The sequence below is a fragment of the Aplysia californica genome, unplaced genomic scaffold (assembly GCF_000002075.1).
Source record: "Aplysia californica isolate F4 #8 unplaced genomic scaffold, AplCal3.0 scaffold00650, whole genome shotgun sequence".
NCBI lineage: Eukaryota > Metazoa > Mollusca > Gastropoda > Aplysiida > Aplysiidae > Aplysia > Aplysia californica.
Genome location: NW_004797920.1, coordinates 310,003 through 324,065, shown reverse-complemented (window position 1 = coordinate 324,065; position 14,063 = coordinate 310,003). Strand labels below are relative to the sequence as shown.

The 14,063-nt window shown below is 42.6% G+C and overlaps 1 protein-coding gene across 1 annotated transcript in view; it reads left to right on the top strand.

The window, feature by feature from the left end:
* Positions 1–4,890, top strand: part of LOC101859269 (multiple epidermal growth factor-like domains protein 8) — a 55,829-nt gene extending 50,939 nt beyond the window's left edge. The window contains exons 37-38 of the mRNA XM_035972332.1: positions 1,534–1,753; positions 3,292–4,890. Of these exons, the coding sequence (XP_035828225.1) occupies positions 1,534–1,753; positions 3,292–4,778 (1,707 nt within the window). The 3' untranslated portion in view covers positions 4,779–4,890. The remainder of the gene's footprint in view (positions 1–1,533; positions 1,754–3,291) is intronic.
* Positions 4,891–14,063: the final 9,173 nt, after the last annotated feature.

Sequence of the window (14,063 nt, the reverse complement as noted above, 5' to 3'; positions counted from 1 at the left end):
AGAGGGAGGAAGGAAAGGGGGGAGGAGAAAGGAGCAAAGGGGAGAGAGGATGAGAAGGATAAAGGATTAAACCGGAGAGAGAAGGAGAAGAGGAGAGGGGGAGGAAGGAAAGGGGGTGAAGGAGAAAGGAGAAAAGGGGAGAGAGGATGAGAAGGATAAAGGATTAAAGAGGAGAGAGGAGGAAAAGAAGAATGATAAAGATGAAAGGGAGGAGAGGGAGAAAGAAGGGAGGAGAGGAAGAAAGAAGAAGGGAGGAGGAAAAGGGGGGAAAAGAGGCGGAGAACGGAAAAAAGGAAGAGGGGGAAGAGAAGGAAAAAAAAAATGAGGAGGGAGAAGAGGAGAGAAAGAGAGAGAGAGAGAGAGAGAGAGAGAGAAGTTGCGCAGGAAGAGTCGAGGGAGATTAGATGATGTGGATAAAAAAGCTGAGGGAGAAGGGAGGAAAGTGGAAAGGAAGAATTTTTAGCTTAATAAGGAAATTCATGGAAGAAAATTTTAAGATGTAACTTTGATACCTGAGTGACAGGTAAGGCAAGGTTAACTCACATAGCCCACCTCTTAAATTTGTAAGATCCAGCTTCGGCAGATACAAACCACTAAGAACAAAGGAAGATACTAAAGAAGTATTTTATCATCTAGTATAAGGCTACTGATGGAATAAACATCAGTGTGTATTGCTGTTTCGAATATATACATGTATCTGTATAACTCTAAAGGTCTTGTGATGAATCCCAGCATGTGATTGAATGATGCATCTGATGTTATATGTGCATTTTTGTCAGCTTTACTGTTCTCTTCATACTGGATTTTAATGAGAGTAATATTTAATAGAATTTCTATGTAAAATGTGCATTTTTTTCAGCTTTACTGTTCTCTTCATACTGGATTTTAATGAGAGTAATATTTAATTTAATTTCTATGTATGCTTGGATATATTTTTACGGGCCTGTACAGCCAAGAAAAATTTCGCTCTGGGATAATAAAGTATTATCTTGTCTTATCTGATCTCATCTTATCTATCTTATCTTATCTGGTCTTATCTCATCTATCTTATCTTTTCTTTTGATCAAAATTGGATCCACGATAAAATACTTTTATCTGATCTTGTCTTATCTTATAATCAAAATTGGATCACCTCCGGGGCAGTGCCACTGAATGAAGTGTCTTTAGGCCATTCCCAAAGGGGGGACATTTGACGTTCTAATGCACAGTAGAATTGTAAATGGGCTGATCCAACAATGTCATGCTCATAAATGTGCCTGAATGTGGGAACTGCTGCTTTTTCTTTCCTAATCCTTACTATAGTCTTTTTTCCTCTTGTGACCCGATATTTCCGGGGTGCCTTGATAAACGAAGTAGAATTTGTGCTGTTAGGCTAGAGAGGTGAGCAGAGTAAGTCTGATTCCCTGTAAGGACTTCTCTGTTGACATCCACCCCTTGGCACTCATATGACTGTATGCAGTTGCGAGCGCCGTAAAACCTCTACTAAAACTATTTTAAAAACACTTTCTTAAAGTACTGTTACACTTTTCGCAGTGCGCTCAGTGCAAGGAGTACTTCCTGGGCACACCGACCAACGGCCACCAGTGCTACCGACAGATGAACGTCGACCGCGACTACTGCTTCGACCCGGACACGCAGAACAATTGCAACCAGTTCCCCAAGGCCCTCAAGCTGGGCCGCACCGTGTTCTTTGCCGTCCAGCCCAAGTACCTCAACGTGGACATCCGCATCACTATAGACGTCACTATGGGCAGTGAGTGTTGGAAGTGTTGAATGTGAATGTGCTCGCTGTAGTGCGCAGGTGGTTTTAACCCTATCCGTACTCCGTGGGGTTATTTTGTACCCCCGGGGTTGTATTCTTCACCTTTTAGAATACTTCTAGATTTAAGATCTCTTTGAAACTTTCTATATTTCTCCAAAAATCATTTTGACAGACTGCTATGCAAAGCGTACAGATCGGATTAACGAGTAAATTTCCTCTTTGAAAGTGGTGGCAGAGAGGTCCCCACGCCTTTTGGATATGATAGTAAAACATGACGTATGGATAGGGTTAAGGCGGCACTGATTGGGGCGGTGGATGGTTGGAGGGTGCCACTAGTAGGTCCTACTTCTTTTATTTTCCTTTATAAAAAAAAAATGAAATTAAGTACAAAGTTGGGCCGCACCGTGTTCTTTGCTGTCCAGCCCAAGTACCTCAACGTGGAAATTCACATCACTATAGACGTCACTATGAGCAGTGAGTGTTGGAGTGGGTGGTTGGCGGGTGCTCTGGTGTGGTTGGTTTCTTCTTCTTTCCTATCAAACATCCATCGTCCTTATCTCCCTCTTCTTCTTTTTTATGTTTGTTACTCTCTTGTAACACCTCTTATCTTGTGGCGCTCATATGACCTTATGCAGTTGCGAAGGCCGTAAAACCTCTTCTAAAACTAAACTTAACTGAGTGTTGGAAGTGTTGAATGTGAATGTGTTCGCTGTAGTGCGCAGGTGGTTTTAACGTGTCACTGATTGGGGCGGTCGATGGTTGGAGGGTGCCGCTACTAGTAGGTGCAGTGAGTGGTTGGAGGGTGCCACTACTAGTGGGGCCTACTTTTGAAATTTTTTGGGGTTATTTTTAATATGGACATTCGCATCACGATAGACGTCACTATGGGCAGTAAGTGTTGAATGTGAATGTGCTCGCTGTAGTGGGTTTTAAGGTGTCACTGGGAGGTTCAGATTGTTGGAGGGCTCAAAAAGTAGGTTTTACTTCTTTCGTTTTTTTTTCTTCTGTCTGAAGTTATGTCTAAAGCTGGGCCGCACTGCATTTTGTGCTGTCCAACGAAAGTACTTGGACAATTGCATTACCACTGACGTCACGATGGGCAGTGAGTGTTGGAAGTGTTGAATGTGAATATGTTCGCTGTAGTGTGCAGGTGGCTTAAGGTGTCACTGATTGGGGCAGTGGATGGTTGGAGGGTGCCACTAGTAGGTCCTACTTCTTTTATTTTCCTTTGTTTTTTTAAATATGAAATTAAGTACAGATGGGCTACACCGTGTTCCTTGCTGTACATTCGCGTCACTATGGACGTCACTATGGGCAGTGAGTGTTGGAAGTATTTACTGTGTTACGCAGGTGGTTTGTAAGGTGTTACAGACAGGGAAGTTCAAGTGCAAGAGTTGTGTTTGTGAGTGCAAAAGTTGTATTGTGTTTGCGAGTGTTTGTGTGTGCGAAAATTTGTGTTTGTGAGTACAAAAGCTGTGTTTGTAAGTGCAAAAGTTTCACAAAAATAACCCAACGTCTGCTGTCCGCAGGTGCTGATGTGTTTATCTCCAACAAGATCGACACGTTCCAAGTGTTTGTGGACAAATCGTCGTGGGCTCACGAGATCTACCTGGACAAGATGTACGCCAGCACCCGAGCCGGACAGGCCCGCAGGAGCATCATGGGAAACGGCGGTGGTGGTGGTGGCTATGTCGACGATGACGCTATTCGTCAACGGCTGCAGCTACACGAGAGTGGAGCCGTACGCATCACGGAGAAAGTGCCGGGTTATCTGAAGCTCAAGTCGACGGACACAGAGTTCTATAAGATGTCCCAGTTTAAAAGTATGGACAAGTCGATAAGCAAAGGTGGTGGGGGTGGTGGTGGTGGTGCTTCCAAAAAGGATAAATTCAAAGAAAATCGGCCAGGGTCGCATCGGTCCCCTGGCTTAGCTGTGCAATCGGAGGACGATATCTACGACCGGATGGGGCGAGAGGGGAGGAGACATCACCACAGGGGCAGAGTGAAGAGCAAGAAGAGTAGAAAGATTGAGAAAAACGTGCGGGAGCTTTTACGAACCTGGAAAGAAATGGAAGAACCCACGCGGAAACTTTTCGATCTGTGGGACAGTGAGAGCATGATGCCCCAGTCCTCGAGAGGTCATGCCAGTAAGAGGCACAACTCGTCCCGAGCGGATGGAGCAGTTGCGGCCAAACACCAGAAGCGCGGCATCACGGTGACCGACGCCAAACGCGACCTGGACGTCAGCGACGGCTCGGTGGGCATCAAGATGGGCGAGATCGATGCGGGCGCCCTCAACACGTACATCACGGTGGGCGAGCGGAACAGTGTGTTGGTCGTGCGAGACGTGCGCTTCCGCTTGGTGATCACGCTGCCACGCGACCAGCACGAGCTGCGTACCTCCCGCTTCTACATCATCGTGCGGGCGCGCGACAACGGCCCCCACCTGGACAACTCGACCTACGGGAACCTGTACTTCCGGCAGGACCAGCCCCACATCGACCTGTTCGTCTTCTTCTCCGTCTTCTTCTCCTGCTTCTTCCTCTTCCTGGCCGTCTGCATCATGCTGTGGAAGATGAAGCAGACGTTTGACGCGCGCCGCTCGCGGCAGATGCGGGAGCGGGAGATGGAGTGTATGGCCTCGCGGCCTTTCGCCAAAATTCTGGTCCTGGTGGAGCACGAGGAGTCCATGTTCCTGCCGCTCGGCTCGGGGCTGGTCCGGCCTCGATCCCGCGTCGGCCGCTACCCGAACCGGAATCAGTATTACAACAATAACGACATCAACACGCTGACCAGCCCGCCTCCTGCCCGCGAGCTGGGCGTGGTGCCCATCGCCATCGAGCCCACGGAGGACGGGCTGGCGGGGGTGGGCACCATCTTGTTTCAGCTGCCGGGCGGGGCCATGGCGCCCTCGCGCCTCTGCCTGGGCTCCTCACTCACCACCAAGATCGCCGCCACAATACCGACGCAGAAGTCGGCTCATTTACGACGGAGGATCAGCGCCTCCTCCTGTTAGCGTCGCGCCGTTTTGTCAAGGGTTGGACTTCTTGGGAATGGGATGGGATGGGGATATATAAGTAGATGGATATATTTATGTATATTTATGTGTGTGTGTATATATATATATATACATATATATATATATATATATATATATATATATATATATATATATATAATGTGTATATTTATATATATAAACACGCACACGTATACACATTAGTAGTAGATGCACAATGAGTGGTGTAATGATTTGACGGTTAACCTGAAGGTAAGATGTGATTTGCTATGTGAGCCTTGCTCGAGCATCCGTAATCACGTGTTTGAATCAAGACAAAATGGGGCGGCCATTCCTTCAAAAATGAGACTGCAGTGACACGCACAATGTGGAGATGATGATGACTTGCTAGAAAAAATTCGAAGCGGTGCTAGAGCCCTTTTTTTTTAATGTGGGAGGCAATCTTTTTCCAAACAAAACGGGCTTAATCACTGTTTGAAATTTATTTTAACTCTTTATCTCTTGCAAGCTGCTCCCAGCGGCTCGCTATTGGAACCACTGTGCTTCAAATTACTATTCGGCAATTTCTGAAAACAGGTCTCTTATACCGGATGTTCATTCATTAATTAGATGAAGAACTATCTAAATAGGTTTGCTAGTTTCGATTTAATAACCCATTTGATGACGTTTATGTCATTTTTTAGATTTAGCACCAAAATAGTGGGTTTACCCGCCTCGGAGATAAAGAATTAAAGCAGTTCTTCTTCCCTACGTTTTGTGTGTGTCGCTGCAGTTTGGTTGGGTTTTTTTTTAGCATAGAAGAATAGCTCAATGTCAAAGCACCACCCCACGAGTTGGGTATCTATTTTTGTACTACAAACCGAGCAAAACCATCAACACAAAACTTGTGCGTCAGAATCGAAACAAACAGTAAAAGTTTGGCGACGACAAAACGTTATCAGCTTTTACTACATGGGCTCGGCTTTCCATCTTTTATTTAGCAGGATCTGTTATTATTACGCCCCTCTTGAATACAAAGAAAAGTTTCCACTGCACGTGTGTAGACTGAAAGCAGTGCGAGCTGGATAAACGCTCTTTACTTTGAGTGACGAATAACTTCTAGGTGTTTGTTAGCCAGGTGTTGGAATACACTGGAAAGAAAATGTTATCACCTCTATCGTTTGACCATCGATGGCGCTTAAATGACCAAAATTGGGTCGATAGTGCCGTAAAACATCTATTCAATCAATCAATCGACCATAGTAGAAAGCTATGAAAATATGTATACGTTGGGGGCAAATTCCTTCTTTGTTTCAGCATGGCTTGTAGTATAAATATATATATATATATACGTACATATATATATATAAATGAGATTCTTGGTTGGTTTCCATGTTGAAGATTTCATCCATTGTCTTATATCCCATACCTCATGTTTATCATTTCATATAGAATCATGAGAGTTTCATCCATGATTGTGTTTGAGATTGGATCTAAAAAAAATCATACTTCTGATGCTTCATCCCGAACATTTCCCGGGGGAATCATGTTTTCAAGATATACATCATGTTGAGCATTTCTTCACCGACCCAGTGTCACGTTTCATCAACTTTTTTATTGATTGAGTGTTTCATCCAAAGTTATGTTGTTGGTTTTTGTTTTAAAAGAATTATTGATGCATATGTTTTGACTTTTGGACACTTTGGATTGTAATATTTATTGATATGATCTGAAAGTGTGGGCATGGTGTACTTAAGGCAGAAGTTGTATATTTGAGCTGATGGATACTGTCACGTTATATTGTGTAAGTGTTGTGTCACGCACAACGCTGCCAGTCCCCCCCCCCCTACTCAAAAAAAGGAGCAATATCGGTGGTGATTTTTTTTATTATAAGGATGTATTTTTAACTATGTAGCAGCAGTCCTTCCATGTGAATGAGGACTTTTTTTTTCTCCTTCAAATTTTTGAGTTTGTAATATATTAGGATTTTTTTAAATAGTTTTTTTTTTTGCTGTCAGCACTAATTTTTGCCCCCCTTATAATTGCTGTTTATGCACAGCAGTTGTACCTTTAATTACTGCCCATATTAGAGGAAAGTAAGTATAAAAAAAACCAAAAAACCAACAAACCCTTGTTCAGAAATTTGGGCTTGTGCATTTTAGTTTATGTATCTTTTAGTTGGAAATGAATGGGCATTGAAAAAAGCAGAGCCGATAAAGCAATGGAGGAGAGGGAGGTTTAAAAAAGGAGGCAAAGTAATCTGTTTCACTGACGACTTATAGAGTTTTTATTTCTGTGAAATGTGGTGATAACTTTAAAGTACTTACGCGCTCTTTGAAATCCAGAATTGAATGTAAAACATGACGACTGTATAAGCCCACTTTTATGGTGGGGCAAAATGTACCTATTAATTATTATGTCGGAATTTCTCACGATTTTGTCTTTTTCCACCGTCATCAGGAGTGTGTGTCGAGTGCAGGTGTGATTTGATTAGTGTATTTAATTACTGGTCATGCGTGTGAGTGAGTAGGTTGCAGTTGCACGAGAATTCTACGGTGATCCACACACGATGACATTCTCTCTCACTATGGATGAGTTGACTTGTTTGTTTTTTTCCCCTCATGCTTTTCTTCACAATTCTCGCCTGACGTAAGCAATCAAAGTCACTAATGATGAATTGAATGTCTTCATGTGCTTTCTATTTTGGGCTGTTTTTAACCTATTTTGTGTCATGATCATTTGACTTACTCCTGTTACAAATGCCACTTCCTTTACATTTGGAACAGGTCAATTGGTTTTATTATTGGGTTTTAAAAGTCTGCCCTTTTTTGTACTATGTATCCTTTGATGTAAAGTTTGTACATAGAGAGAGTTATTAATTTTGTATTATTAATTCATTCGTGGGAAATTTTCATCCGGCATGTTGTTTTTCCTGGATCTACGTATTTTTGTGTGGACTGCCGCTAGCCACATTTTGGGCAGTCCATGAAGAGTGTGTTTTTCTATAAATTTGTCATGTTTTGTGTATTTACTACGTTTGCGACCCACCTCTTTCTCCCACTGCCTGCTTGCTGTCCTCTCCACACATTCACTCACAGTCGTCTGCCAGCCTAGCTAGGTGTTGAAAAGGTTCTTTTCTGGGAAATCTGCGAAATAGGGTACCCTGATCTCTCTCTGTCTCTCCCTCTTTTTCTCTCTCTCTTTCTCTCTCTCTCTCTCTCTGTCTCTCTCTCTCTCTCTCTCTTCTGGCGCTGTGGCGTCATAAGTGGTCAGATCTCAAAGGGGACTGGCCGTTTTTGGCTTAGTTTGTATCATATTAGGCTGTGACGGGGGATGATCCTTGGTTCGAATCCATAATGCAGGTCTTTGTTTTCTTTAAAGTTGTTTTGGAGAGTTTTCAAGAGTACCACGTCTGTCTGCTGGGACATTGTTGTTGTTGTTAAAAGAATTATTGATGCATATGTTTTCACTTTAGGAGACTTTGGATTGTAGTTTATTGATACGATCATCATGATCTGAAAGTATGGATGTGGTGTACTCAAGACTCCCACATCTGTCTACTGGGACATTGTATCCATCTTGGGTTGTAGTTTTCCCTGATAGGCAGAGTCGATGGGTGTGTAGAACATCATCTACAGATACAAGTAAATGACATGTTTGTGGTAAACGTTGTCGTGTAATGACTAATTATAATTAGTACTAATGCGACAGTTTTGTTGAAACCGTTCTCTGACTTTTATCAGAAATTGTGAGACCTTAGCAGCAGCCTCCTAGGCTGGCAGTGGCTCGAATGAATGAACTTTGATGTCCTCGATGTTGCTACAATCAAATCCCCCCCCCCCCCCCCCCCCCCCCTTTTCTGTCTTCTTGTTGTGTTTATCCGCACTCTACTGTTTCTCCCTAGACAGCTTGATGTTGCAGGTGCTGTTTTCTGTTGAGTTACACTCGCTCGCTCGCTTGGTTTGCTGTCGTTGTTTCTCCCGATCTGAGAGTTTTTATGCTGGCAACTCTCAATGGATTACAGTTCATAAATCGTTACGAATCTGTCAGTTTTGTGATACCATGAACATGGTCTTCTTATGCAGTTGCGAGCGCCGTAAAACCTCTGCTGAAACAGAACCTGGTCTTGGACCACAGTTTTGTGGAAATTACGTTTCTGAAATTTGAACATTTTGTTTATGATTTTGAGGACACCCAAAGAGAGAAATATTTCATATCGTAAGCTCTTTGTGTCATTTTTTGCAGTATTACACAAAGAGCTTATGGCCCTATTTATGACAGATACCAGACTTCAAGTGTGATGCGATCGAAAAGAAGAAGAAATCGAAAAATGTCATTTTGCTTATTGCAGGAAAATACATGAAGGAAGAAAATCACTAATTATTGATTAAGTTGTTTTTTTTTTTTACAAAATTGCTGAAATGCTAAAAATGAAAGCCCTTGTGATTTGATTTCTTGCAGCTGTGTTTAGAGTAGTTGATAATAGAAGTTGTAAATGAAGGTAACCATTGAGAGTTTGAACCAAACAACAAATCTTTCTCTTCCCTTGCCCATTCTGGCTGGATATTGTGTGTTTTAGAAAGAGCACCAGTCATACCCAAAGGAATAAATTGGTTATGCTTTTTTATGACTAGCGTCTGGAGCTGCTAGACAGTTGACATAATATATCCACAGCGAAGGGAAAAGGGTGATTTTTTTTTCTTCTTTTTATGAAGAGCTTGCCTGCTTCCTGCTACTACAGGGTTGGTGGCTAGATTGTCAAAAGAAGTGTGAATATCCAAGATGTATTTTGTGGCATTTTTGTCTCGTTTTCTTTCTTTTTTTTCTTCATTTTTTTTTTCAATCATCTTATTGCCAGAGATTGAAAGAAATGAGAGTTTATTAAGGTCCCTGAATGTTCAAAAATATTTTGTTTAGGGACTGTTTTTTTTGTTTTTTGTTTTGTTTTGATATGTGTGTGTTATAAATCCGGCACATATGCCGTAGGGCTACAGACTATGAAAGAGTATTTGATGTGTTGCTACCTCTGTTCCCCCCGTCACAATCCACGTCACCTCACTACCTCCATTGTCATCACCATTCCTGTACTCCACATTGAAGCATTGCGCCCCCCCAAAAAAAACCCAACAAACCCAACCACACACACACACACACACACACACACACACACACACACACACACACACACACACACACACACACACACACACACACACACACACACACACACACACACACACACACACACACAAACAAACACACATGCACGCATGCATGCACGCCCGCAATCACACACACCAACACACAAATACATGTACACACACACACGCACACACACACACACACACACATGTGCCCCTACCACATGCACGCACGCACGCACACACACGCAGACACACACACACACATACACAGACACACACACACATGTGCCCCTACCACTCCCCATACACACACACACACACACATACACACACACACGCACTCACAGGCTCACACACACACACATCAAACACACACACACACACACACACGCCACACTTCTCCAGCTCCATCATCGTTCACTTCCATCACAGCAGTGTCATCTCCAGATTCTCTGTCTCTTTTTGATTGATGTTATTCGTTGTTGCCATCATCATCATCATCATCATCATCATCATCATCATCATTTTCATATTATCATCTTCATCCTTGTCATCACTGTCATTATTTTCACGTTTTCATTATCCATCCTTATCATCGCGATCACCTTAGAGGACAAAATAGACTGTGGACAAGATGCGAACTGTCAAGAATTCTGTCGTGTTTTTGGAAAAAGGGGAAAAAAATGTATTTCAGGCAGGTGGTTGGAGGGCACCATGGGTAGGTCCGCATACTTTTTTTTTCTTTTCCTCTGTTGCTTCTGTTTATAGATTTTCACCCCCCAGGGCAGTGCCACTGACTGTAGTGTCTTTAGGCCATTCCCAAAGAAGGGACATTTCTCGTTCAAGCGCAGTAGAATTGTAAATGGGCTGATTCATTTCACGCTCATAACTGTGCCTGATCTACAACAGGGAACTGCTGCTTTTTCTTTCCTAATCCTTACTATTGTCATTTTCCTCTACTTCTTTTGTATGTTTGTCAATCTCTTGCGACCTGCTATTTCCGGGGTGCCTTGATAGTTGAAGCAGACCTTGTGCTGTTGAAGCTAGAGAGGTGAGCAGTAAAGACTTCTCTGTTGACACCCACCCCTTAGCGCTCATATGACCTTATGCAGTTGCGAGTGCTGTAAAACCCTCTACTATTAAAAAGAACCATCAAGGGATCTTTAACGTGCGCTACTTGCACACGAGACATCATCATATTATAACTGTAGGTAAACTAAACATACCCATTCACGCAGAATTCTTGACAGGGGCAGAAGTTGCCTCATGATGTCCAAGCTACCACCCACCACTCATTGATCCATTTTGTGCCAAATGACTGATATTTCCGCCGACAGAAAGTCTGACTTTTTCTGTCTTTGTGCCCTCTGTTAGACAGAGAAAAATTTTATGTGTATAGATTGCATTGCGTGGTAGTGTCCCGTTGTTTTTTGTGTGTTTTTTTTGCATTTAATTTTCATGTCATATTATTATAAATGTTTAAATGTTTCGGTGTATTTGTATAAAATGTGTACTGTAAGAACACCTGGTGTATTTGTATAAAATATGATCAGTGTGACCACCTGGTGTATAAAATTTGTATAAAATGTGTAGCCTACTTTATGAACACCTGGCGTGTTGAGAAGGTCAAAGATAGCCAAATGGAATCCTGTCTATTACTATACAGATAGAGAGAGATATATATATATATGTGTGTGTGGTGGGGGGTTGGGGGGGGATGGGCGTTTTTTGCTGTTGTCATTGCTGTTTTTGTTGTGTAGGTATGTTGGAAGCTGTGCTATGCTGTTCAAAGAAAGACGCATTCACCTTGTTGGTCTGCTGGGTTGATTTTGAGGAATGTGCTCTGTCTAAGCACGACAGTGTGTATGGCTGACTGGCAGTCTCCCTGTTATTTCCTAATGTTTGACTGTTTTGCAAAAGGACGGGGGAAGTGGTATTTGAGTAACGGAGAGAAACTGAAAGATGTAGTTTTCTTTCTTTGAACAGTATATATATTACATACAGTTAGATTTAAATTGTTTTCTTCCAGTATTGGCTCGGCTTCATGAGCTTACCCGCTAGTTCTCTCCCTCTCGGTGTTCCCGCTCGCCCGCTCGAACTGCCCGTTTTTTGTCAGCCGGCCCTGCTGTCTGTGCTTTCGGCTGTTAGCTAGCTCCGCATTTCTCTGCCAGCTTATGTTTCGGCAGGCTGACCCACCCACTCACTCGCAGCTCTCTGTGGAATTGGTCGCTTTTAAGGACAAACGGGCTAACCCAGATTTCCGGGGGTTTCCAGAAATCTTGACCTACACCAAAAATAGGCATTGCCCTACCTATAGGAGAAGTTTGATTTCAATGGTGCGTATATTTGTTTGGTTATAAAAAAAACTCTCCTGTCTTTTAAAGAAATTGAACTAGTGTCCAACAACTTTACCTTTGATTTTCTCAGAACAGCATTTTTCCGGATAGCCCCCTTGTGCTTAAAAGCGAGCAATCGCTAGCTGGCGAGCGCCGCCTCTATTTCTTCATGACAATAACATAGTCGATTATGCTGTCAGTTTCCACACTAGTCTTGTCTGTCTGTCGGTGTTTTTGTCAGCTGGCAAAACCAAACCAATGTTTGTTTGCTATGTTGTTGGTTGTTTTTTTTGTTGCCAGCTGACATAGTTTTTGTCATGTGACACAAATTCCTCATAGCTTTACCATGATCGTCGTTCACACTTGATGTAATGTCTGTAAAAAGCCCACTGGTTCATTTCGATGTTTAACTCTTTGCCGTCACATCTGGCAGATTGGTGACGTTCACCACCCAGTTTCTTTGGATTTCCCCCCCAGAATGTCTTTGCTTTTGATGGCAAGGGTTTTTACTATGTGAGCATTGTGATGGCAAAGTGTTAAGACTGGTCTGGACTTGGGTCATGTTTTTTTGGTCTTTGTCCAGTCCAGACACGACATGTAGAAGAATTGACACCAGACCTTCACGACGCCAGCATAGTGCTTTCTTGTACCATTAGCTCATTTTTCCGATTTTGATGGAAACCCCGCTCTGAAAGCTCTGAAGTCCAGTTGCCAAAGTGGGAGATGGTAAAAGAAAAAAAAATGCAACTTAAACTTTACTGAATTTTCCAACAGCCCTAATGGCTGGTGTTTGTTTTTTTTTTGTTTTTTTTTTCCCTTTTTCCTTTTTTTTTTGTAAGTGTTTTACGACGCTCTCAACAGCATAAAATCAAATGAGCGCACGGGACACGTAAAACATTTTCAGTTGCTAATGGCTGTGACAACAAATACTTTGTGGGTGGTTGGCGGGTGCTCTGGTGTGGTTTGCTTCTTCTTTCCTATTGAACATCTGTCATCCTTATCTCCCCTTCTTCTTTTTTATGTTTGTTACTCTCTTGTAACACCTCCAATCTTCTGGCGCTCATATGACCTTATGCAGTTGCGAGCGCCGTAAAACCTCTACTAAAACTAAAACAAATACTTTGATAAGTCGGATACTGGCGTTGGTACAAGACTGCACTCGGCTGGCTGGCGGTAAGCTGTTAGATTTCCTTCACACCATGCATGATGATGTTCTTCGTTGTGTCCTGCGTTTCTCTGACATATATGCAGTGTAGCGGGTGCTTCCACAGTCAAATCTAGCAGACACAGAGTCCTTTTGATTTTGTACGAGAGAAGCATGTATGGAGAGGGGGAGAGGGAGAGGGGGAGAGAGAGAGAGAGAGAGAGAGAGAGAGAGACGGAACGAGGGAAGGAAAGAAACATTTATTAATAATAAAGCAATGAGTATAACACCAGTTAGATAACACGGATTGTGGTCACAAGCATTAAATATAATACTTTCCCACCTTTCAAATCAAAAGCTGGATGTGATGGAAAAAAAAAATCAAATGAGAAATTGTGTAAAGAGAATATGTGTTTGTGTGTGTGCGTGTGTGTGTGTGTGTGCACATGCGCACGAGCATGTCTGTATGTGTATGTGTTTAGTTGAATGTGATTGAATAGACGGGGTTATATCCGCATACCCGTAATGAATGTATGACTTGTATGACCTTCTTGTGTTGCAAGTGCCATAAAACTCTTACTAAAATACCAAAAAAACTAAGAGTTTGGTTTGGTACAGCGTAGTCTGGGTATGAGTAGTGCTCCAGTAGGTACTTACTTTAATAATAATAATAATAATA